This window comes from Pristiophorus japonicus, chromosome 4 (genome assembly GCF_044704955.1).
Source record: "Pristiophorus japonicus isolate sPriJap1 chromosome 4, sPriJap1.hap1, whole genome shotgun sequence".
In the NCBI taxonomy this organism is placed as follows: Eukaryota; Metazoa; Chordata; class Chondrichthyes; family Pristiophoridae; genus Pristiophorus; species Pristiophorus japonicus.
The window spans coordinates 100,093,070-100,120,284 of NC_091980.1; the positions used below are offsets into that span (position 1 = coordinate 100,093,070).

At 41.4% G+C, this 27,215-nt stretch overlaps 1 protein-coding gene across 3 annotated transcripts in view; it reads left to right on the forward strand.

Annotated features, from left to right (window-relative positions):
• The window catches only part of csnk1a1 (casein kinase 1, alpha 1), a 57,393-nt gene extending 30,428 nt beyond the window's left edge, over positions 1–26,965 (forward strand). For 2 of the 3 annotated variants that reach the window (XM_070878455.1, XM_070878457.1), the window contains 5 exons: positions 3,398–3,476; positions 5,966–6,040; positions 6,418–6,524; positions 8,654–8,802; positions 23,827–26,965. In XM_070878455.1, coding sequence (XP_070734556.1) covers positions 3,398–3,476; positions 5,966–6,040; positions 6,418–6,524; positions 8,654–8,802; positions 23,827–23,834 — 418 coding nt within the window. In that variant the 3' untranslated portion in view covers positions 23,835–26,965. Of the gene's footprint in view, positions 1–3,397; positions 3,477–5,965; positions 6,041–6,417; positions 6,525–8,653; positions 8,808–23,826 lie in introns of those variants that run through there. The other variant, XM_070878456.1, reaches the window with a different exon arrangement.
• The last annotated feature ends 250 nt before the right edge of the window (positions 26,966–27,215 follow it).

The following is a 27,215-nucleotide window of genomic DNA, read 5'->3' on the forward strand; positions in this document are numbered from 1 at the left end:
ATACAGATAGTAGAATTTTTGTTGAATTGTTGTTGAGAGGCAGGCCAGAAGAGCATTGCAAATAGTAAAGTCTATAGGTGATGAAGGCATGAATGCGTGTTTCAGTGGCAGATGAGTTGGGTTAGGGGTTTGTTGCAGAAGTTAAATGAAACATTGTTTGTAATGGAGAGGGTATAGAGTCAGAAGCTCCGCTTGGGATTGAGTAGGATAAAGATTATGAACAGTCCGGTAGCTTGGGAGTGGGCAGGAGTCAGAAGCAAAGGGTACTGTGATGAGGGACAAAGACAATAGTTTCAGTCTCCCCAATGTTTAAGTGGAGGAAACTGGCTCATCCATGACTGAATTTCGGGAAGGAAGTTGAGTGTCATCGGTGCATATGTGGAATAATTGGTAGCGAAACAAGTCCACAACTAGCTACCATAGTATTTTACAGTTTTCTTGAATGTGCTCAAATAATAAGAGATACAGGTTTTGGAAGAAAAAAAAATTTTGGCAGGCTAAGCATTTTTTCAGAAAAAGGGGTAGAAAAGCACAGTTAGTAAGTGTATTATCTACTTTAAACCAAAGCATGTAATAACGTGAAGAGGTGTGAGTATGGTTACTGATGAGCATTGGTACTTCATAACTTCTCTTAGAAATTTCTGACTGAATTTAATTTTCATTTATTTGGGTCTAGAGTAAAACTCTACTTTTTAAAATAAGTTTCTGAGAGAGAACTTGACTCTTGGTGAAAATGTCTGGGATGGAGTGTATTTTATTTATCCCAACATACTGGTAAAAACTATTGAGTCTCGAAGTAAAGTTTTGTTAGCGGCGTGAAGGATGCTTTTTCCACTGGAGATGGAGTTGTTGGCTGCCTTTATATACTGTACCTAATCATGGGCTCAAAATTGGACCACCCCTTTTTTTGATGCACTCACCAGAGATGCGCCGACTTTGTGGGTTGAAAAGGGCACCGATAAAATGTCCCTCGATTCTGGCCTCTGTGTTGCCTCTCCCGGGGCTTGGCGCGGCCAGTTGATTGGGGGGGGCGGGGCTAGACCCTGCGCCAGAAACAGTGCTGGCAGCTCTCCACATGCGTGTTGGAGTGTGTGCGCATGCGCTGTAGTTCCTGCCCCCAGCTTCTGTGTGTGCTGCAGCATGGGACCCAATGCGTCCCGCCCCTATCCCGGGCCGAGTGGCCTCCCGCACAGCCAGGCCCGCTGCCTTCCCAGGCTAGAAGGCCATAAGCAGGTTGGTGCAGGGGTGGGGTGTGAGGAGGGAGGGAGAGTTTTGATCCCGGCGGGGTGGGGGGGAAGCTTACAAACCACAGGGTGGGTTCGATCACCGACCCCATGCGGGTAGGGGGTTCTGATCCCCGACCTCTAGGGAAGATCTGATCCCCAGACGTGTCCGATTTCTGACCCCAGGTGCTGTTCTGATCCTGGAGGGTCTGATCCCTGACCCAGGGGTGGTAGGATTGTTTGTAAGGAGCGGGCTGATGGTGGGTGAGCTTAGGCGGCTGGGAGAACATAAGAACATAAGAATTACAAGCAGGGGGTGCTTCTATTTTTTTTAATTTGGATATTTTGAAAAAATTATGTAAAATATATGTTTTGTCTCTTACTATTTTTGAAGTTTAAGCTTCCATGAATGCTTCTGTTGTATAGTAAATTAACTTTGTGAAGTTTGTCATATGATGTCCTGTATAGCTGTTTGATCCTATTAACATTCTTGGTTAAGTCATTAAGTTCTGCTGGCCTCCGATGTATCTACCTGCGCTGATTTCTTAACTCTCCAAGGGTTTTCTGTGCGGCCACAAGTAGCCACATACGCTGGCCTAAGTTAGTTTGGAACAACTATTAGCTGTCCAAAGTGGCCAAAACGGGTGTAGGTGGCTGGTAACGCCCCCTTTTGAAAAAAGCTAAACCAAACAAAAAAAAATCCTAACTAACTCACTGACACTGGCGCAAATTGAATGTGCAAAATGGGGATTTTTAAGATACTCCAGAAAAATCAAGTTGCTCCAAATAAAACTGAGCAACTCCTGGCCAATTTTGAACCCATAAAATCTATGTAGATATATAGGTTGCTTTAACCATTGAAATTCTTTTTGTAAAGTGGTATGCTAACTTTCACTAGCAGTAATTGGGTTTGTCTAGCTGCTTGACATAATATAACATTCTGGGGAGATGTTTGTTGGAGGTTTTTAGCTGTACTTGTTTGCACTGACTTAATTTAAAAATAAAACACAGGTACTCAACTGCACTGCATCCAGTGCTGCATCTAAAGGTAACTAGGCAGCTCTGGATGATTTGCATATGAAGCCAATTGTGTTTGCATGCAATAGTATGGGGCTGATGTATTCTAGTTCACGTTATGTCAATTTAGAATTGGGATCATTTAAAATTAAACAAAAATGATTAGAATTAACTAGTGGCATATTTAAATTGGAATCATTTTGCATGTTTTCCCATCCTTTGTTGAAATACAGGGAACAGATGAAATTGGTACAAAGAGCATGCAAAGTACTCCTATCTTTTTCATTTGCTTTTCTAGCTGTAGTCTAGAAGGGTGGGGGTTGGAATTTCATGGTGGGTTGAAAGCAGCAGAGATTAAGATTATCACAGGATTAAGGAGTGTCGTCTATGGGTCTGTACTGATTTGAAGTTTGCAACAATTACTTTTTTCAACTGGAAAATAAATATGGCAATTGATGCTTGCAAAAATGGGTATGGCTTTGAGGTAAACAATGAAAATGGTGTCACTGAAGGAAACCATAGGTAGCAAAACATAAGTATATATAATGGAAAGATGATTTTTAAGCAGATGTTTATTTCATCTTGAGGCCTTATGAGTTTTTAAAAAAAAGGCAATCAAGAGACTGTTTGCTGGTGGATTGGTGCAGTCAGCTGTTGACTAGAGTTGAAATGAGCCCAGATTACACACACTTTTTTGTGACCTGCAATCAGCTCAACTAAATGCTTGCTGGGCGAAGATAATATATTCAGTACAAAATACGCCTACACATACTTTCAAAAATTCAAAATATTGCTCATTTTGCCTTGCGCTGGACTCTTATCTTGTGTTATCTCTTGCTGGAACTGCTCCTTTGATGTGTGTTGTGAAATGCCAGCTGATAACTGGTTCTCCCTGGCTTGGGTGCCTCTAGGTCAGCATCCAGGCTGGGCTGCACTCTTCATTTCTGGACTTGCTCAAGGACACACTTACAACCTATATCATTGAAGCAGCTCCTGAGCGCAAGAAAATAATTAAATTAATGGAGCTTGCTATGTGGTACTTCATTTAATTTTGTAATTGTTGAGGGTGGGTTCAAGTACTTTCAAGGAGAAGCAGTTAAAGTACTGGTCACTCCATATGTTTTGTATATTAAGATACTTTGTCTTTTTTCCACAAGTCGTCGTGATGACATGGAATCTCTAGGATATGTACTGATGTACTTCAACAGAACAAGCCTTCCTTGGCAAGGACTGAAGGTAAATTCAGAGCAGACCCGTGAAAGAATTCAGTAGCAGCATAGGTCTGCCTTGATATAAATTGCATGGATCGAAATTATTTCTCTCTCCATTTTGATCTGATCTTTGTAATCAATGCTTCAGTAAAATCTCAGTATTTTCAGTCTGTATCTGAAGAACTTGGAAATAACTTCATTTTAAAAAAATAATAATAATTCTGCACTTGAGGAGAAGTTGCATACAAATTTGGAGGATGAGGAGTCTTGGATAGAATTTATATACCATATAAATTTTTTTGCAATGTTCTGAATGCATTTGGTTTGTTACGAATTTGAGGAAAATCATACGGATATAGACCTTTTGTAAGGAATCCGTTTTATTTGTATGTCCTCTTTACATAATGTATAAAGGCATTCCTCGGCTTACTGTCAGTGGGGCAAGAAGTTGTTTACACGCTGCTGATCCAAGTCTCTAAGGTGCTTATCAACTGTTGCACATTGGTAAATATCCCATAGGTGCCTTTCAATCAACAAGTAATGCAGAGGGCAGCAGGATCTTGGGAAGCGTCATGGAATATGGTTCAGGGGTGACCCATCCACCAGGACTGCAACTGTTCCCCACTTAATTTCACTTCCTTCAAATCAACCAATTGTCCACCAAGATACATTATACTAACTTCATCCCCACCTTTTCCTTCCCTTCCCCACTGCAATTGTTGTTCTGTCTTTCTATGCACCTCCATAAAATATGGAGCTGGAGTGCCTTGTGCATTTGGTGAATATAAGAACATAAGAAATACGAACAGGAGTAGGCCATATGGCCCCTCGAGCCTGATGGCTGATCTGATCATGGACTCTGCTCCGCTTCCCTGCCTGCTCCTCATAATCCCTTATCCCCTTATCATCTTTTAAGAAACTGTATTTCTGTCTTAAATTTATTCAATGTCCCAGCTTCCACAACTCTCTGAGGCAGTGAATTCCACAGATTTACAACCCTCCGAGAAAATAAATTTCTCCATCTGTTTTAAATGGGCAGCCCCTTATTCTAAGATCATGCCCTCTAGTTCTAGTCTTCCCCCATCAGTGGAAACATCCTCTCTGCACCCACCTTGTCAAGCCCCCTCTTAATCTTGTACGTCTCTATAAGATCATCTCTCATTCTTCTGAATTCCAGTGAGTAGAGGCCCAACCTGCTCAACCTTTCCTCAAGTCAATTCCCTCATCCCCAGAATCAACCTAGTGAGCCTTCTCTGAACTGCCTCCAAAACAAGTGGATCCTTTTGTAAATATGGAAGCCAAAACTGCAAGCAGTATTCCAGGTCTGGCCTCACCAATACAGCTGTAGCAAGACTTCCCTGCTTTTATACTCCATCCCCTTTGCAATAAAGGCCTTCCTGATCACTTGCTGTACCTGCATACTATCCTTTTGCATTTCAGAAGCATATTGTCCTATTTAGGCAGAAATAAACAAGACTCTGGCAGAAGGTACTTTTTACTTTTTAAATGTAAGAAGGTGGCCGGGTTGTTCAGACATCAGTAAATTTAAGGAAAGTTAAAAGTTGTGGTCTGCAACTTAAGTATTTAGATGGAGCTAGAAACTGAACTTGTATAATTAAAGCATATTTTGTCCACAAATATTCCTGTTGCATTTATAAAAATATCCCATGCAAGCATTTATAGTTTCTAAGTAAATCCGTATGTAAGCATTTTGCTGTGAAGTTTTGTTAATTAATCAGTTTTATTTAAAAAAAAAATGTTCCTTTCTGAAATAAAGGGGGGGGGGGATGGAGGGAGGAGGCGGGGGGGGCAGCATAGCTGCTTGACCAACAGTTGGGTGGTGAACTGGAGCAGTGACTCTTGCAGTCTTTTTTTTTTCTGCCTCTCTAACCCAGAGGTACTGATGACAATTTCTAGCAGTGTTACTACGTTGTCCAAGATTAACGAACTAAGCACATACTCGTAATCAAAATTGGAATCTTCAGGTTTGTGTGGCTTAGTACCCACAGGGCCAAAAGTCAGCCAATTCACAATTTTTAACACTTTGCTTTGCCCCATCTTCCTTCATTACGCTGATATTCTTGTCGAAAACTTAGCCCATCTTGGTTTGAAATGGGGTTCGAAGTGTTTTTATTTGTCAATTAATTTAGATTTTTGTACTAGTGCTGTTTTTTTTTAATAGTGATCTTTCCTGGATGGTTCACACACCAGCTTAAATGCATGCAAGCTGTGACCAAGCCCGTATGATTAAAATTAAAAGTATTAACTGGCAGGTCCTGGCTTGTTTCAGTATATAAATACTGTATTTGATCCATTTTTTCAAATGTTGAACTTAATGTCAATGTTACATAAATATTTCTTTAAGCCAGATTCACCTTTATGACTGTAAGCAACAGATGTTTTTCTACTTAAGGTATTCTGAATTGGCTTATAGAATAACATGTTTAATGCTTGGTTTCTTAAACTTTCTGCGTAACTCGTACACAATTTGAGCCATTCTGAAATGTTCCATAGGCAGCCACGAAGAAGCAGAAATACGAGAAGATTAGTGAGAAGAAGATGTCCACGCCAGTTGAGGTTTTGTGTAAGGTATGTTTTACTTCATATTTGTTCAAATCTGGTATTAACATTTTCTTTAAAAATATCCGCTACACTTAATTACCTTTTTTAAAATCTTTAACTGGGTACTTTAATTAAGATCAACTGGCATTTTGAATATAGTTGATGCTGGGGATAGGAGAGGAATAATCTCTTGCATTGCAAGAGTTGAGAAATCTTCCAGGCTAGTACTAACTAAACAACTTGCTAATGAAAAGGCTATAGGGCAAAGGGCTGGCAAAGAAAGAAAATGCAAAAAATTGAATTTATTGGTTTTCTTTTTATAAAGGGTATTCTGATCCTGTTTCTGTTAAGTAGAGAAATGTATTGTGAACAGAAAGCTAACACTTTTCACCCTTCTATATTAGGGGTTCCCCGCTGAGTTTGCAATGTACCTGAACTACTGTCGTGGATTACGTTTTGAAGAAGCACCAGATTACATGTATCTCCGACAGCTTTTCCGCATTCTTTTCAGGTGACTTGTGAAAGCATAATGTGCTTTTTTAGATATGTGCTAATAAAATGTAGGATTCAGCTATTGTCCAAAGGATTGCTTTCATATCTTGCTACTGATATGTTCTTTAATTTGTAAATGTACACTCAGGCACATTGATAAATTTTTACCTTCCACACGTTTGAAAGAACTGCAATTAGAATTATAGAATGATGCAGCACAAGGGGAGGCCATTTGGCCCATCGTTCCTCTGCCAGTTCTTTGGAAGAGCTATCCAATTAGTCCCACACCCCTGCTATTTCACCATAGCCCAGCAAATGTTTCCCCTACCAAGTATTTAATCTATTCTCTTTTGATCTGCTTTTACCACCCTTTCAGGCAGTGCATTTCAGATCATAATCACTCGCTGCATAATTTTCGTCTCGTGTTGCCTCTGGTTCTTTGCCCCGGTTGCCTTAAAACTGTGTCCTCTGGTTACCAACCCCTCTGTCACTAGAAACGGTTTCTCCTTATTTGCTCTATCAAAACCCTTCATGAGAAACAACCCCAGCTTCTCCGTCTCGCCACCTAACTGAAATCCCTCATCCTTGGTACCATGCTAGTGAATTTTTCTGCATCCTCTCTAAGACCTTGACATTCTTAAAGTGCGGTGGCCAAAAGTGTTTTATGATGGTTTGTTATAACTTTCTTGCTTTACTTAACGCCAAGGATTTTTAATGCTTTTTTTTTTTAACAGCCTTCTCAACTTGTCCTGCCACCTGTAAAGAGATGTGTACATGCACCCCACGTCTCTGTTCCCCATTTAAAATTGTACCATTTAGTTCTGCACTCGCTCAATGATATCCTTTACACTGCATGCGGGACTCGCATCAGCGGTTGCCAAAATGCCCATCTGACTTCCTGACTATTGAATTCTGTGATCTCTTTCATGTTTTTATGGTATGATATGAAAGATTACAATACTGAGCAATTGGGTTGGGGGGAAGGATTCTGAAAGTTATGTTAAGGAGGCAGGATATGGGTTTACATGAGTAAGATCCCAATTTCTGAGCATGATAAACTCGCTCCTAAGCACACCAGTCACACAGAAGCCAGTGGGCATTCTTTTTCCTTTTCCCCCATCGTTTTCAATTTCTTATCGTTCTTGTGTTTTCTCCTCTTTGCTTTCCCACCTTCCCCTGTGCCAGTGCCTTACAACAGTGGGTTTCCAGTGGCATGTGATTGAATCCGGATTTCTCTGCCGCTGCCCCCCCCCCATCCCCAAACCCCCAGTTGCATTTTTGATGATCAGGTGCCCGATAGCGCATTCAGACTTTTCTGTTTATAAAGAAAAATGCTTTAGTTAGTGTGACACCAGTCTAGCCCCACAACAGTGATCTTTTCCCACTATTAAATATGGAGAATTTTTGGAGGTAAACATTATTCTTAGTAGCAGTGGTGGGGCATATGAGATGACAAAAATTAACAAGTGGCAATCTACCTTTAAGTTCTGAGAATCTTGCTATTTGAAAATCTTACTGTGCTAGTTCCACTGTTATGCTGCAGGAGATTTATGAATGAGAGAAAGTGGGGTGAAAGTTGCACTTTATTTGGAACTCGAATGAAGAGACCTGTATATTATATTTAGGTGGGAATGCTAAATCTCTATGCTTGCAGCATAATTATTTCAGAATTCAATGTTTGTTTTTAATGTATGAAGACTGAGGGAGATTATGTAACTACAGCTAAAGATGCAGATTGGAGAGACCAAATAAGGCACTTGCTCTAGAATAGGAATATTAAGAGGAAAATGTTAGGGAATAGGGAAGGAAGAAAATTACATTAAATACTGAGGGAGGTTGCATCTTGACCCGAATGGATTTTCCAATGAAAACTGAGAGCTTGGCTGGGTGATTGAGAAAATTTTCAATTATCTATAATCAGCTATTTTACTATTGCTGTTCCCAGTGTTTTGAGTGGCTTTTTGTTTTGAAACTGTTACATTGCTTTAGTATTATAGTGCATTGGTTTTATTTTCAACTCGTGCTCAGGAAAATTAGTTTCTCTGAACCTGATAATTTAAGGCCAAATTATAAAATTGTGACCGAATTATCAACATTTTTTAATTTAGTCACATAGCATTTAATATGTACTATTTTTTTTTCTTGCAGAACCTTAAATCATCAGTATGACTACACCTTTGACTGGACAATGTTGAAGCAAAAGGCAGCACAACAGGCAGCTTCTTCTAGTGGCCAAGGGCAACAGGCCCAAACACCCACAGGCAAGCAAACTGAGAAATCCAAGAGCAACATGAAAGGTTAGTAGCTAATAATGATGCAGATAATTGGAGACGTGCATATTTTATAGCGTTCGATCAAGCAGGTAGTCAAAAATCTAGTACAAAAGTAAAATAGTGCAGGTGCTGGAAATCTGAAATAAAAAACCAGAAAATATTGGAAATGCTCAGCAGGTCAGGCAGCATCTGTGGAGCAAGAAACAGAGTTAATGTTTTAGAACCGTCTGATAAGTCATTGACCTGAAATGTTAATTCTGTACCTCTCCACTGATGCTGCTTGAACTGCTGAGCTTTTCAAGCATTTTCTGGTCCTCTATTAGTAAAAAATCTATTTGGTTCAACTACTAAACTAATGATATTTTATTTTACATTGTTGTTTGGAGAGGAAGGAGTATGGCTAATTTAACTTGAAATCCCCCTCTTTAAATTGTTGCATTGGACTTGATGTTTGATTCAACTCCTATACTTAAACCTGATATTTATATACCTAGACTTTTCCTTCGAGGAAAAAAGCCTATTCCCACCTCAAAAGTCATGGCAGGAGAGCTCGGTCGCGTGTTATGCTCCTCCTGTACCATGTGGGAACTCTGGGACGACTCCAGTGTCCCTGACGACTACATGTGCGGGAAGTGTATCCACCTCCAGCTCCTGACGGTCTGCGTTGCGGAGTTGGAGCTGAGGGTGGATTCACTCTGGAGCATCCACGATGCTGAGAATGACGTGAGTAGCACGTGTAGCGAGTTGGTCATACCACAGGAGAAGGGTCCACAGCCAGATAGGGAATGGAAGACCACAGGAAGAGTAGTGCAAAGAAGGTAGTGCAAGGGTCCCCTGTGGTCATCCCCCTGCAAAACCGATACACTGCTTTGAGTACTGTTGAGGGAGATGACTCATCAGGGGAGGGCAGCAGCAGCCAAGTTCATGGCACCGTGGCTGGCTCTGTTGCACAGGAGGGCAGGCAGAAGAGTGGGTGAGCGATAGTGATAGGGGATTCAATTGTTAGGGGAATAGATGGGCGTTTCTGCGGCCGCAACCGAGACTCCAGAATAGTATGTTGCCTCCCTGGTGCAAAGGTCAAGGATGTCTCGGAGCGGGTGCAGGACATTCTAAAAAGGGAGGGAGAACAGCCAGTTGTCGTGGTGCACATTGGTACCAACGACATAGGTACGACATAGGTAAAAAAAGGGATGAGGTCCTACGAAACGAATTTAAGGAGCTAGGAGCTAAATTTAAAAAAATAGGACCTCAAAAGTAGTAATCTCGGGATTGCTACCAGTACCACGTGCTAGTCAGAGTAGGAATCGCAGGATAGCGCAGATGAATACGTGGCTTGAGCAGTGGTGCAGCATTGGAACCGGTACAAACCGGACAGTCTGCACCTGGGCAGGAGCGGAACCAATGTCCTAGGGGGAGTGTTTGCTAGTGCTGTTGGGGAGGAGTTAAACTAATATGGCAGGGGAATGGGAACCAATGGAGGGAGACAGAGGGAAACAAAAAGGAGACAAAAACAAAAAACAGAAAGGAGATGAGGAAAAGTGGAGAGCAGAGAAACGCAAGACAAAGAACAAAAAGGACCACTGTACAACAAAATTCTAAAAGGACAAAGGGTGTTAAAAAAACAAGCCTGAAGGCTTTGTGTCTTAATGCAAGGAGTATCCGTAATAAGGTGGATGAATTAACTGTGCAAATAGATGTTAACAAATATGATGTGATTGGGATTACGGAGACATGGCTCCAGGATGATCAGGGCTGGGAATTCAACATCCAGAGGTATTCAACATTCAGGAAGGATAGAATAAAAGGAAAAGGAGGTGGGGTAGCATTGCTGGTTAAAGAGGAGATTAATACAATAGTTAGGAATGACATTAGCTTGGATGATGTGGAATCTATATGGGTAGAGCTGCAGAACACCAAAGGGCAAAAAACGTTAGTGGGAGTTGTGCACAGACCTCCAAACAGTAGTAGTGATGTTGGGGAGGGCATCAAACAAGAAATTATGGGTGCATGCAATAAAGGTGCAGCAGTTATAATGGGTGACTTTAATATGCACATAGATTGGGCTAACCAAACTGGAAGCAATACGGTGGAGGAGGATTTCCTGGAGTGCATAAGGGATGGTTTTCTAGACCAATATGTCGAGGAATCAACTAGGGGAGAGGCCATCTTAGACTGGGTGTTGTGTAATGAGAGAGGATTAATTAGCAATCTCGTTGTGCGAGGACCCTTGGGGAAGAGTGACCATAATATGGTGGAATTCTGCATTAGGATGGCGAATGAAACAGTTAATTCAGAGACCATGGTCCAGAACTTAAAGAAGGCTAACTTTGAAGGTATGAGGCGTGAATTGGCTAGGATTGATTGGTGAATGATACTTGAGGGGTTGACTGTGGATGGGCAATGGCAGGCATTTAGAGACCGCATGGATGAACTACAACAATTGTACATTCCTGTCTGGCATAAAAATAAAAAAGCGAAGGTGGGTCAACCGTGGCGATCAAGGGAAATCAGGGATAGTATTAAAGCCAAGGAAGTGGCATACAAATTGGCCAGAAATAGCAGCGAACCTGGAGCCTGGGAGAAATTTAGAACTCAGCAGAGGAGGACAAAGGGTTTGATTAGGGCAGGGAAAATGGAGGACGAGAAGAAGCTTGCAGGGAACATTAAGACAGATTGCAAAAGTTTCTATAGATATGTAAATAGAAAAAGGTTAGTAAAGACAAATGTAGGTCCCCTGCAGTCAGAATCAGGGAAAGTCATAACGGGGAACAAAGAAATGGCGGACCAATTGAACAAGTACTTTGGTTCGGTATTCACTAAGGAGGACACTAACAACATTCCGGATATAAGAAGGGTCAGAGGGTCTAGTAAGGAGGAGGAACTGAGGGAAATCCTTATTAGTCGGGAAATTGTGTTGGGGAAATTGATGGGATTGAAGGCCGATAAGTCTCCAGGGCCTGATGGACTGCATCCCAGAGTACTTAAGGAGGTGGCCTTGGAAATAGCGGATGCATTGACAGTCATTTTCCAACATTCCATTGACTCTGGATCAGTTCCTATCGAGTGGAGGGTAGCCAATGTAACCCCACTTTTTTTTTTAAAAAAAAGGAGGGAGAGAGAAAACAGGGAATTATAGACCGGTCAGCCTGACATCGGTAGTGGGTAAGATGATGGAATCAATTATTAAGGATGTCATAGCAGTGCATTTGGAAAGATGTGACATGATGGGTCCAAGTCAGCATGGATTTGTGACAAATCTTCTAGAATTTTTTGAGGATGTTTCCAGTAGAGTGGACAAGGGAGAACCATTTGATGTGGTATATTTGGACTTTCAGAAGGCTTTCGACAAGGTTCCACACAAGAGATTAATGTGCAAAGTGAAAGCACATGGGATTGGGGGTAGTGTGCTGACATGGATTGAGAAATGGTTGTCAGACAGGAAGCAAAGAGTAGGAGTAAATGGGTACTTTTCAGAATGGCAGGCAGTGACTAGTGGGGTACCGCAAGGTTCTGTGCTGGGGCCCCAGCTGTTTGCACTGTATATTAATGATTTAGACGAGGGGATTAAATGTAGTATCTCCAAATTTGCTGATGACACTAAGTTGGGTGGCAGTGTGAGCTGCGAGGAGGATGCTATGAGTCTGCAGAGCGACTTGGATAGGTTAGGTGAGTGGGCAAATGCATGGCCGATGAAATATAATGTGGATAAATGTGAGGTTGTCCACTTTGGTGGTAAAAACAGAGACAGACTATTATCTGAATGGTGACAGATTAGGAAAAGGGGAGGTGCAACGAGACCTGGGTGTCATGGTACATCAGTCATTGAAGGTTGGCATGCAGGTACAGCAGGCGGTTAAGAAAGCAAATGGCATGTTGGCCTTCATAGCGAGGGGATTTGAGTACAGGGGCAGGGAGGTTATGCTACAGTTGTACAGGGCCTTGGTGAGGCCACACCTGGAGTATTGTGTACAGTTTTGGTCTCCTAACCTGAGGAAGGACATTCTTGTTATTGAGGGAGTGCAGCGAAGGTTCACCAGACTGATTCCCGGGATGGCAGGACTGACCTATCAAGAAAGACTGGATCAACTGGGCTTGTATTCACTGGAGTTCAGAAGAATGAGAGGGGACCTTTTATAGAAACGTTTAAAATTCTGATGCAGGAATAATGTTTCCCAATGTTGGGGAAGTCCAGAACCAGGGGTCACAGTCTAAGGATAAGGGGTAAGCCATTTAGGACCGAGATGAGGAGGAACCTCTTCACCCAGAGAGTGGTGAACCTGTGGAATTCTCTACCACAGAAAGTTGTTGAAGCCAATTCACTAAATATATTCAAAAAGGAGTTAGATGTAGTCCTTACTACTCGGGGGATCAAGGGGTATGGCAAGAAAGCAGGAATGGGGTACTGAAGTTGCATGTTCAGCCATGAACTCATTGAATGGCGGTGCAGGCTAGAAAGGCCGAATGGCCTACTCCTGCACCTATTTTCTATGTTTCTGTTTTTTTAAACTTGATGTTGAAGCAAAGAGAAAAAACCCACAAATGATTGAGGTTAAGGTAGCAACGGCATAATCTTAAAGATAGAATAGACACAGAAAAGGAAGGACAGCAAGTACAGGAAACATTTTTACTGTGTGGCTAATACTGTGGTAATAAAGCTAATCCAAAAGGTTGAATCGTCTTTTCCACTGTTGCACTGCAAGCTGAAGACCATGCCAGTGATCCCACTGCTTTGATGGATAAATGCACATCATTGTTTAGAGAGAGGCAAATGGCACTTGAATCTACTTCAGAATTGAATATTTGTTTTTGTTTGGAAAAGGGTTTCTGTCTCGAACTTGAGCATGCACACTTCTGGTTACTGTTTAGTATCATAGTGGCCCACAAGCTGCAAAGCATTTTGATTCACTTACTTACTGAATTTGTAACCAAGAGGACAGCAGTGTGTTCTTGAATCTTTTTTTTTAAATACTAACTTAATGGACATTAATATCTTACTCCAACATGAAGTCTATCTGGCAGTTAGTGCTTGGAGTTGAAAGGCTGGAAAGCAAGACATTGCTCAGTTCTCTGATTTGCACAAGATAATTTCATTTTGCCTTTTTTTTGATCAAATTAATCAACTATTTTAGACCAATAAAGAAGGAAGTAGTGTATATGGATTTTAGCAAGGCTTTTGGTAAGGTCCCACATTGCAGGTTGGTCATGAAAGTAAAAATCCATGGGATCCAAGGCAAAGTGACAAGTTGGATCCAAAATTGGCTGAGGCAGGAGCAAAGGGTAATAGTCAATGGATGTTTTTGTGACTGGAAGGCTGTTTCTAGTGGAGTTCCGCAGGGCTCAGTATTGGTCCCTTGCTTTTTGTGGTATATATCAATGATTTAGACTTGAATGTAGGGGGTATGATTAAGAATTTTACAGATACAAAAATTGGCCATGTGGTTGATGAAGAAAGCTGCAGGAAGATATCAACGGACTGGTCAGGTGGTCAGAACAGTGGCCAATGGAATTCAATCTGGATAAGTGAGAGGTAATGCATTTGGGGAGGGCTAACCAGGCAAGGGAATACACAATAAATGGTCGGACACTGAGAAGTGTAGAGGGACCTTGAAATTCATGTCCACAGAGCCCTGAAGGTAGCAGAACAGGTAGATAAAGTGGTTAAGAAGGCATACAGGTTACCTGCTTTTATTAGCCGAGGCATAGAATATAAGAGTAGGGATGTTGTGCTTGAACTGTGTAAAACACTATTTAGACCACAGCTGGAATACTGCATGCAATTCTGGTCACCACATTACAGGAAAGATGTGATTGTGCTTGTGAGGGTACAGAGATTTACAAGGATGTTGCCTGGACTGAAGAATTTTAGCTATGATAGGCTGGAGTTGTTTTCTTTGGAACAGAAGAGGCTGAGGGGAGATTTAATTGAGGTGTATAAAATGATGAAGGGCCGAGATAGAATGGACATATTTCCCTTAGCAGAGAGGTTAATAACCAGAGGGCATAGATTTAAAGTAGTTGATTGAAACATAGAAAATAGGTGCAGGAGTAGGCCATTTGGCCCTTCAAGCCTGCACCACCATTCAGTATGATCATGCAACTTCAGTACCTCATTCCTGCTTTCTCTCCATACCCCTTGATCCCTTTAGCCACAAGGGCCGCGTCTAACGAACTGGCCTCAACAACTTTCTGTGGTAGAGAATTCCACAGGTTCATAATTCTCTGAGTGAAGAAGTTTCTCCTCATCCTGGTCCTAAATGGCTTACCCCTTATCCTTAGACTGACCTCTGGTTCTGGACTTCCCCAACATCGGGAACATTCTACCTGCATCTAACCTGTCCAATCCCATCAGAATTTTATGAGATCCCCTCTCATCTAAATTCCAGTGAATCTAAGCATAGTTGATCCAGTCTTTCTTAATATGTCAGTCCTGCCATCCTGGGAAGCAGTCTGGTGAACTTTTGCTGCATTCCCTCAATAGCAAGAATGTCCTTCCTCAAATTAGGAGACCAGAACTGTACATGATGTTCAAGGTGTGGCCTCACCAAGGCCCTGTACAACTGCAGTAAGACTTCCCTGCTCCTATACTCAAATCCTCTTGCTATGAAGGCCAACATGCCATTTGCCGCCTTCACCACCTGCTGTACCTGCATGCCATCTTTCAGTCAGTGCTGACCATGACACCCAGGTCTCGTTGCACCTCCCCTTTTCCTGATCTGTCACCATTCTGCCTTCCTGTTTTTGCCACCAAAATGGACAACCTCACATTTATCTACATTATACTGCATCTGCCATGTATTTGCCCACTCACCTAACCTGTCCAAGTCATCCTGCAGCCTCTTAGCATCCTCCTCACAGCTCTCACTGCCACCCAGCTTAGTATCATCTGCAAACTTGGAGATATTACATTTCCATTCCTTTGTCTCAGTCGTTAATATATATTGTAAATAGCTGGGGTCCCAGAACTGAACCTTGTGGTCACTGCTTGCCATTCTGAAAAGGACCTGTTTATTCCTACTCTTTGCTTCCTGTCTACCAACCAGTTCTCTATCCATGTCAATACATTACCCCCAATACCATCTCTTGTGTGGGACCTTGTCAAAAGCCTTTTGAAAGTCCAAATACATCACATCCACTGGTTCTCCCTTGTCCACTCTACTAGTTACATCCTCACAACATTCCAGAAGATTTGTCAAGCATGATTTCCCTTTCATAAATCCATGTTGACCTGGACTGATCCAGTCACTGCTTTTCAAATGCACTGCTATTACATCTTTAATAATTGATTCCAACATCTTCCCCACTACTGATGTCAGGCTAACCGGTCTGTAATTCCCTGTTTTCTCTCTCCTTTTTTTAAAAAGTGGGGTTACATTAGCTACGCTCCAATCCATAGGAACTGATCCAGAGCCAAAGAATGTTGGAAAATGACCACCAGTGCGTCCATTATTTTTAGGGCCACTTCCTTAAGTACTCTGGGATGCAGCCTATCAGGCCCTGGGGATTTATCGGCCTTCAATCCCATCAATTTCCCTAACACAATTTCCTGACTAATAAGAATTGAGTCAGAGCCTTCAGGCTTGTTTTTTTTAACACTCTTTGTCCTTTTCGAATTATGTTGTAATGTGGCACTTTTTGATTTTTGCCTTTTCTCTGCCTTCCACTTTTCCTCATCTCCTTTCTACCTTTTGCTTCTGCCCCTATTTTACTTCCCTCTGTCTCCCTGCATAAATTCTCATCCCCCTGCCACATTAGTTTAAACCCTCCCCAACAGCATTAGTAAACACTCCCCCTATGACTTTGGTTCCGGTCCTGTCGAGGTGCAGACCGTCCGGTTTGTACTGGTCCCACCTCCCCCAGAACCGGTTCCAATATCCCAGGAATTTGAATCCCTCCCTCTTACACCATTCCTCAAGTCACGTATTCATCTTAACTATCCTGCAATTTCTACTCTGACTAGTATGTAGCATGTGCAGAAGCAGAAAATCCTGACCTGTGTTTGTTCTTAGGCTAATCACGGCGCATTTTGACATTGAGGAATGGCAAATTACAATTCAACCCTAAATACTTTTGCACCTGACCAACCTAGAAGGGCCTAGATAGTGCATAGGAAGGTCCTATTTCCCTTAGCAGAGGGGTCAATAACCTGGGGGCATGGTTTTAAAGTAATTGATAGGAGGTTTAGAAGGGATTTGAGGAGAAACCTTTTCATCCAGAGGGTGGTGGGGATCTGGAACTCACTGCCTGAAAGGATGGTAGAGGGAGAAACCCTCGTAGCATTTAAAAAGTGCACAGATGTGCACAAATGCCGTAACCTACAAGGCTATACAGATTAAGAGCTAGAAAGTTTAATTTGCTGGATAGCTTTTTGTCGGTCAGCATGGACACAATGGGCCGAATGGCCTCCTATTTCTATAAAGTGAAACTGTGGTTTCTTGGCTATCCCGCGATGATTTAACTGTCTCCAAATGTTAATTTGCTTCTGTGATAAACAATGTGTAAGATTTGGGGGTGGTGGGTGGGGGAAGGAGTGAAATCCCATGAGCCCATAAAATTTACCTCTGAACAATGTTCGTGAGAATTATTCTATGTCTGGGTTAAGCTATTTATGGTCTTGTTCTGGGCTGGCCCCTCTGTTCTAGCCTGGTGTCCTGATTAGGCATCTAAGCTAGAATATTCCTAGCAGATCTGCCCTGGCTGTTTCATTTCTGCGCACAATTTCCTATTGACCTGAAGGAGTCTTTAAATGTTGAGAATATATACCCAGAAAGAGTGTAGCTCAGCAGGTACATTGGTTTGCACAGCGAGGACAGCATTGTCAAAGCTTGCAATGTCCATGTTGCCTCCAAGGGTTAGTTATGTACCCAGTCTTCAAGTTCACCATATGCACTGTGAATCACTGGTGCTTGGCTGATTTTTTTTTGTTCTCATGGCAGTTTTAAAGCCTTGCTCCAGCACCAAACACCTACACTTAGTATGAGATGACTTTCAACACATGCATCTCCTAAGGGAAAAGCATGTCCAGTTCAGTTTCAGGTAGATTTCGTATCTTCTCTGATGAAAAGATTGTGGGGGAGGGTTGCTTGCCTCATGGGAGCTATCTCTAGCCAAAAGTCAGAGTCGCACCATTCCAACTGCAGTTCACTAATCTGGAATCATCTTACCTGAGCAAGTTGGTCAGAATTGTGGATATTATGTATTTCTCTGCTGGATATGCATCCACAGACTTTCATTTACAACTTCTCATTTGACAGGTATGCTACAAGAGTTGTTTGCAATAACTTAAACAAGTTGGCCAAGTTTTGTGTTCATGGGGCTGAGATTTGTATAATCTACAGTTGCTGCAAGATTATGGCAGCATGTGTCTGAAGATCCCACAATTAATTGGGGAAGCAGTTACTGCATAGATTTTATGCAGTATTTTTTGTAGCAACTCTGGCTTTGATAGATAATAAAGAATTAGAATGCAGGATATTTTAAAATTTGATTATTTTATGACATTTTTAAAAACTAGGATCACATAAGCAATACAGTAATTGGGTATTCTAGAATCATCGTGATCCAGCACAGGAGGTCATTCGGCCCATCGTGCCTGTGATGGCTCTTTGAAAGAGCTATCTATTAGTCCCACCTCCTAATTTTACCCCTTCAAGTATTTATCCAATTCCTTTTAAAGTTTTTATTGAATCTGCTTCACCCATCCTTTTCAGGCAATTCATTCCAGATCAAAACCACACTCTGTAATTTTGCTTAGTTGGTTCTGGTGCTTTTACCATTATCTTAAATCTATGTCCTTTGGTTACCAACCCTTCTGCCATTGGAAATAATTTCTTGCTTTTTACTCCATCAAAACCCTTCATGATTTTGAACACCTCTGTTAAATTTCCTGTTAACCTTCTCCGAGGAGAATAATTACAGTTTCTCTAGTCTCCCCATGTAACTGAGTCCTGCATCCCTGGTCTCATTCCAGTAAATCTACACTGCTTGCTCTCTCTCTCTCTCTCTCTCTCTCTCTCTCTCTCTCTCTCTCTCTCTCTCTCTCTCTCTCTCTCTTGAAATCCTTCTAAAGCATGGTGCTCAAATTAGGCCACAACTACAATTTTAACAAGCTTCTTAACCTTGGCCTGCTGCCTTCAAAGACTTGTGTATATACACCTTTGGATTTCTCTGTTCCTGCACTCCTGTTAACATTGTACCACTTAGTTTATATTGCCTCTCCTCATTCTTCCTATTAAAATGAATCACTTCACACTTATCTGCATTAAATTTCATCTGCCATGTGTCTGTCCTCCTGAAGTCTCCTTTTCCTCACTGTTAACTACACTTGAGTTTCTGCGAACTTTGAAATTATACTCTAAGATATTAAGGTAGTGACTATTTGCACTCATTTTTGCTGTCCTGTGCATGCGCGCATTGGACTCTGCCCACTTTTTGAGCATGGACCCTTGATTCTGTTGCACATGTGCAGTGCAGCGTATGAGAGTCTGAAGTGGGGCCAAACCACGAGCCACGTGGAGCTGGCGCTGCTTCTAGCTTTTGGATTATTTGGAACCTTTTCGTGGCCTTCTGTAGGAGAGAAAACTGGGGAGAGGGAGGGAGGGAGGTTGGCTGGCTAGAGGGAGGGAAGGAGACTGGCTGGCTGGGGAGAGGGAGGAAGGGAGGCTGACTGGCTGGGGAGAGGGAGGGAGGGAGGCTGGCTGGCTGGGGGGGGAGGGAGGGAGACTTGCTGGCTGGGGAGGGGAGGGAGACAGACAGACTGGCTGGGGAGAGGAGGGGGGTGGGGGCATGGAGGGAGACAGACTGGCTGGGGAGAAGGAGAGAGACACTGGCTGGGGAGAGGGGGGAAGGGCGGGAGACTGGCTGGGGAGAGGGAATATAAGAACATAAGGCTCCTCTAGCCTGCTCCGCCATTTAATACAATTATGGCTGATCCCATCATGGACTCGGGTTCGCTTCCCTGTCCGCTCCCCATAACCGCTTATCCCCTTATCGTTTATGAAACTGTCTATTTCTGTCTTAAATTTATTCAATGTCTCAGCTTCCACAGCTCTGAGGCAGTGAGTTCCACAGATTTACAACCCTATTAAGAAATTTCTCACCTGTTTTAAATGAGTGGCCCCTTATTCTAAGATCATGCCCTCTAGTTCTAGTCTTCCCCCATCAATGGAAACGTCCTCTCCATCAACCTTGTCAAGCCCCCTCATAATCTTTTACATTTTGATAAGATCACCTCTTATTATTCTGAATTCCAATGAGTAGAGGCCCAACCTACTCAACCTTTCCTCATTAGTCAACCCCCTCATCTCCGAATCAACCTAGTGAACCTTCTCTGAACTGCCTCCAAAGCAAGTATATCCTTTCGTAAATATAGAAACCAAAACTGCACATAGTATTCCAGGTGTGGCCTCATCAATACCCTGTATAACTGTAGCAAGACTTCCCTGCTTTTATACTCCACCCTCTTTGCAATAAAGGCCAAGATTCCAGTGGCCTCCCTGATCACTTGCTGTATCTGCATACTATCCTTTTGTGTTTTATGCACAACTACGCCCAGGTCCTGCTGTACTGCAGCACTTTGCAATCTTTGTCCATTTAAATAATAACTTGCTCTTTTGTTGTTTTTTTTTCTGCCAAAGTGCATGACCTCACACTTTCCAACATTATACTCCATCTGCTAAATTCTTGCCCACTCACTTAACCCATATGTCCTTTTGCAGATTTTTTTTATGTCCTCCTCACACATTGCTTTTCCTCCCATCTTTGTATCCAGCAAACTTGGCTATGTTACACTTGGTCCCTTCTTCCAAGTCGTTAATATAGATTCTAAATAGTTGGGGTCCCAGCACTGATCCCTGCAGCACCCCACTAGTTACTGATTGGCAACCAGAGAATGAACCATTTATCCCTCCTCTCTGTTTTCTGTTAGTTAGAGAGAGGAAGAGAGATCATACCCAATAAACCTGTTAACCATTCTCAACCCACACCTAATGGCTGGGGGAGGGGGGGGGGAGGGTTGGGGAGGAAGGAGAGGGATAAGGGCAGGAACTTGGGCTGGGCTGGGGGTAAGGAACTTGGGCTGCAGGGTGGGGGGGGGAAGAGGCAGGGGTGATGGGTGTGTAAGGAACTTGGGCTGCTGGGGCAGGTGTCTTAGGAACTTGGGCTGTGGGGGGGTGTAAGGGACTTGGGTGGGGGTTGTGGGTAAGGAACTTGGGCTGGAGTTGTCAGGAACTTGTGCTGGGGAGTGCTCTCCTGCATGGGGTCTGAAGTCAGAATGGCTCGAATTACACTTTGCAAAGTCACTCAGAACTTGGGCTGGGCGGTTCTCATTACTCATTCCAAAAAAAATTCTGGGTGTGGCTTATCCTCCAGGAGAACCAATCGGGTCAGATGATCATGTGAGCCTATCAGACCATCAGAACTTTTTGCGACTGCACATAGCTGTGTCCATATATACACTACTCTCCAGTTCACCAATACTCTGCTTTGTGTCCCTTAGCCAATTGCACATCCCCGCAGCCACTGGGTTTCAATTTTCGTAAGAAGTGTATTCGGTGGTACTTTGTTAAACGCCTTTTCAAAGTGTATACATATAACAACACTACCCCCATCGACCGTCTGTTACTTCATCAAAGAACCTGATCAAATGCGACAGTTTTCTTTTTTGCAAATCCATGTTGGCATTCATTTATTAATCCATACTTTTTCAAGTACCAATTAATTTTGTCCCAGATTGTCTTTAAAAATTTCCCCACCCCCCAAAGTTGTGCTGACTGTCCTGTGGCTGAAGGGCTTGACCTTCCTTTTATTGATCAGGGGTGTAACATTTTCAATCCTCCAGTCAACTAGCACCACTCTCATATCTAATGAGGATCGAAAGATTGTGGCCTGAACCTTCACAATTTCCACCTTTACCTCCCTGAGCAAATTAGGATGTATCTCATCTGGACTGGGTGGCTTTTCTACTTTGAGCGTTGCCAATCTTATACGTACCTCCTCTATCTTTATTTTATTCAATTTCTCTGGTGGTACCTCATTTAATGTGACATTGGCAGCATCCTCTTTTGTGAAGACCGATTCAAAGTACTCCTTTACTATCTCAGACATGCCTTCTGCCTCCACAAGATGATCTCCCTTGGGTCCATAATCAGCCCTACCCTTCCTCTGATTACCTTTTTGCTACTTATGTTTATAAAAAGTCTTTTGGGTTCCCTTTTATGTTGTCCATGAACCTATTCTCGTACTCTCTTTGCCCCTCTTATTTCCTTTCTCAGTTCTCCGCTATACTTTTTGTATTCAGGTTAATTATCTACTGAATTATGAACCTGACACTTGTCAGAAGCCTCCTTTTTTTTTTCTCTCGTTTTAATCTCTATGTTTAGTCATTCAGGGAGCTCAAGCTTTGGATGCCATTCCTTTCCCCCTCATGGGAATGTGCCTACTCTGTACCCGAATTATCGGCTCTTTGAAGGTCTTCTGTTGCTTATGTATTGTTTTGCGTGCCAGTCTTTGATTCTAATCCACTTGGGCCAGATCCCTTTTTAACTCACTGCAATTAGCTCTCCTTCAGTTGAGTATTTTCAACAATAAATGAGCAACGGAAGACCTTCAAAGAGGCGATAGTTAGGGTACATTTGATTTTTTTTTTTCATCCTAGTCCTTTTCCATAATTACTCTAAACATGATTTTGTGGTGATTGTTTTCCAAATGCTCCACCACTGAATCATGCTCCATTTGCCCCACTTCATTTCCCAGAACCAGCACTGCTTTCTTCCTTGTTGGACTGAAAACATACTGATCAAGACAGTTCTCCTGTACATGCTTCAGGAATTCCTCCCCCTCTTTGCCCTTTATGCTGCTATTTTCCCAAGTCTATATTAGGATAATTGAAGTACCCCATTATCACTATTGGAAAGTTCTTGCGTCTTTGTGGAATTTGCCTGCAGATTTGCTCTGATCTCCAGTATTTTCTGGCATATAGTATACACTCAGCGGCATAATAGCTCCTCTTGTTAATTTTAGCCAAATAGATTCTGTTTTACAACCCTCAAGTAAATCATCCCTTTCTAATGCTGTAACAGTATCTTTGATCAATACTACCACCTTTTTTTTTCCCCTTCCCTATCGTTCCTGAATATATTGTAACCTATTTCATCCTGGTGCCCCTTTCTCTGACACATTAGTTTAACCCTCCGCTACACACGTTAACTTTTCCCGAGGACATTGATCTCAACCCTGTTGAGGTGCAACCGATGCATTTTTTTTACAGCTCCTTCCTGTTCCAGAACTGGTCCCAATGCTCCAGGAGTCGGAAGTCCTCCCTTTTGCACCATTTATCCAGTCCTGCGTTAACCTGTTTCATCTTACTGCTCCTATACTCACTAGCATGTGACACTGGGAGCCATCCGGAGATTGCTATCTTTGTGGTCCTGCTCTTCAATTTACTCCCTAGCTCCTGAAACTGCCTGTGGGACTGTGATCCTTTTCATATCTATGCTATTGGTTCCAACATGAATCATGACTTCTAGCTGTTCCCCATCTCTTCACCCCACTTTTTTTTAAAAAAAAGGTACTGTGTCCATTTGGCGATGTCCTTTTAATGTCAATTTTTTAAAAACTTGTTGCAGCATACTCACTTAAATATGTGTCATTTGTTTCAATTAACTGTTGGAAGGCTGACTGTCTTCTTAGTAACTATTTTTGCACTCTGTTTCATCTTGTGCCAAAAAATGAATTATTGTTGCACAGAAACTTGTGCGGAGTAGAATATATTAGTGAAGTCTTCACTTATGAAGCATAAAAATTTACAAAATTATCTGTTCCCTAATTAATGGAATTAAAGGGTATTTGTGTACTTCAGAAATATTATGGAAAGTCTCTAACGCTGCTGATTTTTTCTACATTTATGCGGATACGTTGTACTATACCGTCGGTCAATATATGGAAACATTTTCTATTGCTAATATGCATCTGCAGTCAAAGGATTCATACAGTATGTTATATGTGGTGAAAATATGCAGATCATTTAATGAATAATCCTTTTGTTTTCAACAGGTTTCTGATCTCAAGGTTGAAACGAAGGAGCAAAGCAGCATGTGAGAGCAGGTTGCCTTTTGTCACTCCCCTTCTGATTTTTGTTTCACATACATGCCGTGGACAACCATTTAACTGATGAATTAAACTCTACTGGATACAGCTGACTCTGTGGGAAGAGCATATAAAAACTGTACCTGCAACTGTAGCAGCCTTTAATCAAACTAATTCCTGGAAAAGCGCAATTTCATCTTTCAAAATAGAGCAACTGAAGCAGACTTGCTGGTGTTCAGTTTTCTTTATTCAATAAATGGGATGTAAGAAAGTGGTTGACACAATGGAGAGAAAATTAACATTGTGCATTTGCCAATTTTCTTTTTTTTTTTTTGTTTCTGCACTGCTTGGAAGTTAAATGATGTTTAAGTGGCACATGGAAGCTGTTCCGTAAGCAGTCTCTGAATTTCAGCCCAAACTTGTACTTGAAAGGTGCACTGCATTGCCTATCCTTTCCCCTGTGTTGTTCCAAATCTCCTGTTGTCGAATGGAAAATGTAAGGCTGGGATTTCTCTATTAAAGCACCTGCAGTCAGTAGTAACCGATAGCAACCAAAGAATCCATGTTTTCTGTTGGAAGGACTCTGCCTGCTGTCTTATGCTAGAGTGGCATCTAATGTGAAGAAATGACAAAAGTAGTGACTACTAGATAAACCTAGAACTCTGCATTAAGTATATTGTACTTGGTTAAAAGAAAAGCTTAGTCATCGCAAGCTTAGCTAACAACTTAAGACTGAACTTGTATGTAAATTGCTTAGATAGCATTGTAATCACTGTACACATCTACTCTCTGACCTGAGATTTACAGTGTTTTTTGAACGTCAGCTTTTTTGTTTACATGTTTATTGAATAAGAAAACACAGTTCTTGTAAAACAATAGGGTTATTTTATATTGCTGTGCTGAACTTCCCTGTTTGCAATGCAACTTCCCTCAACTTTCACTTTTTAAAAAAAAAAATCAGTAAACTTTCAAAAGCCAATTCATTTAAAAATGTTGCATTTCTTCACAGATAGCTTTAGATTTGTAGACTGATGTACCTTTCTCCTTTTTTAATACAATGGTTATTTTGTAATTTTTTGGGGGGGCATTAGCTTTGTTCTTGCTGCAGTGAATTGATTGGTTATAGAAAGAATATGTATCCAAGCTGGATCCTCTGCAGCTACTAAGCAAATGCCATTGTATACTCAACAGTGGCTGAACTTTGAAGTTTCTTTGAAATTTAAAAAGTGTGTTGGAGGTTTTTTTTACCTTTTCTTTTGATCTTGTAAAATGAATGAAAATTAATTGACATTTTGCAGTCGAGGTGTAGAGTGCAGAAATGGCAACTGTTGCTGGCTGTGATTCTGGCCCAGCTGAAATCTTTTACTGCTGGAAGTACTTTAACAGTGTAATTTATTCCCTTTTAGCATGTAAGAATAAATTTTTTTAAATTACTTGTCGGAACCACCTGACCAGACTTAATTTTTGCCAATTCATGGTGTAAGATACTGTCAAAGGTAACATTCATATATCTAATGTAAAATTTTACGCATTCAATCCAATTACTTCAATTTGAATTCATTTGGTTTCCTCTTCAATTTACCAAATGGTACAGTAACCTTATTTCTTCCCCTTCCCCTCTCTCCTCCCCCTGCCCCCCCCCCCCCCCCAAAAAAAAAGGAAGGTTAGATGGAGTACTTTTATTAATTGTACTACCTTTATGTAACTGAGTATGACTGCTAAATTTATTTCAAGTTTTAATTATTGGCATATTGGAGACCCTTGAGTATAGTTTATCCCTGCCACCTTGCTCTAGTACTGTCTCTAACTGGTGGTAGCTCCACAGCAAATTGTTTGCCACAATAGGACTTCAAAACAGCCTGTGCACTGCTCCAGAATCAGTGTACCTTAAATGTAACTCTGTCTAGTTTGAAATAGCACCCCACATGTTTTACAGGGAGCACCTTCAGGATGCTCTCCTTTGATGGCTGGAATTTGGTCAATTCCAATCAGGGAAGGGTTACCTTTCTCAATGGACTCTTCTGGCAATATCATTCATACTTTTGCTAAAATATCAGACGAGGCTTGATGGTTATTTTCTGCTGTAAAGAGAAAATATTACCCTGAACTTTTCCTTCCCCATTAAACAATTTGTGACCTATTGGCTCTTGCATTTAAACTGGACAATTTTATTTTTTTATGTTCAACTAGATGTGCTTTGCAATTGTTCTGAATGCACATTCTCGTGTTTGGAGTCCTGTTTATTCCCAATCCTGACCAGTTTTTTTTTAATTTCCTTTTTCTCAAGGCAGGTGTAGTGTAAATATTTATAAAGGCAAGTGACTAGCTTAAAATATGCCTATTTTGATATTTGGCTACAACTGAGTGGTGCTTACAGAAAATTAAGTGCATATCTTAAATAAGTCTGACTGCAGGTTGGCTCTTGAGATCAGAAGGTATTTGACATTCTAAATACTGATGCCTGCTGCTGGAACCATTAATTTGTCACTCAAAGAATGGAAAGAATTATAAAACTTATGCAGGCTCGTGCATTCAAAGCCAAACAATCTTGCAATTGTCTTAAGATTTATTTCAATGCAGGTATATTGCTTCTCTCTGGTCTTTCCTTCTCTTACCCCCCCCACCCCCTCCAACAAAAAGCTGTGAAAGACACAATGTCAAGAAATTTTGAGGAAAACTGAATTTCAGAATTGAATACTTTAAAAAAAAAACTGAGTTCTATACGAAATAAGCTGAGTAAAGATGTGATTTCTTCTTTTGACAGTGCAATAGATTGTCAAAAGTATTGAATGTCTAATAGTGATACTGCCAAATAGCATTTTTCTTTACCATATTCCCTGTTGAAAGACTGAGCTACTGCTTTCTTAACCATTTTTGTTTGATCTACTCTAGTCCTTACTTATCATTTGTTTTTCAGAATGTGAGTACAATTATATGGGTTTTATATATCAAATATCTGTATATACTGGGATATTGTGACATCCAGAGGTGAGACAGTAATGTGTTTGCCAATCAGCATGCAATTCTTGAAGTGTAGTACAGCTGTATTACTTCTGTTGCATCTATTTGAAAGTTCTGAAATAAAATGCAAATTGTTTTGAATTAACATGAGGATTTGGATATTAACCTGTACATATTGATATAATTGTTGGTGATCTGGTAAATATTATATGATCAGCTAGGACTAGTGTCCTTGGGTATGTGGTTCTGACAAAACAAAAAATGTACCAGAGAAATGTTTGAAGAACAACATGGCTACATGAAAATGTGATACTAAACAATATTGAGTTGTTTTGCTAAATATACTGTTTGCCACACTGGCAATTTATACTGGTGATAGTGAAGTATCTGGTTTA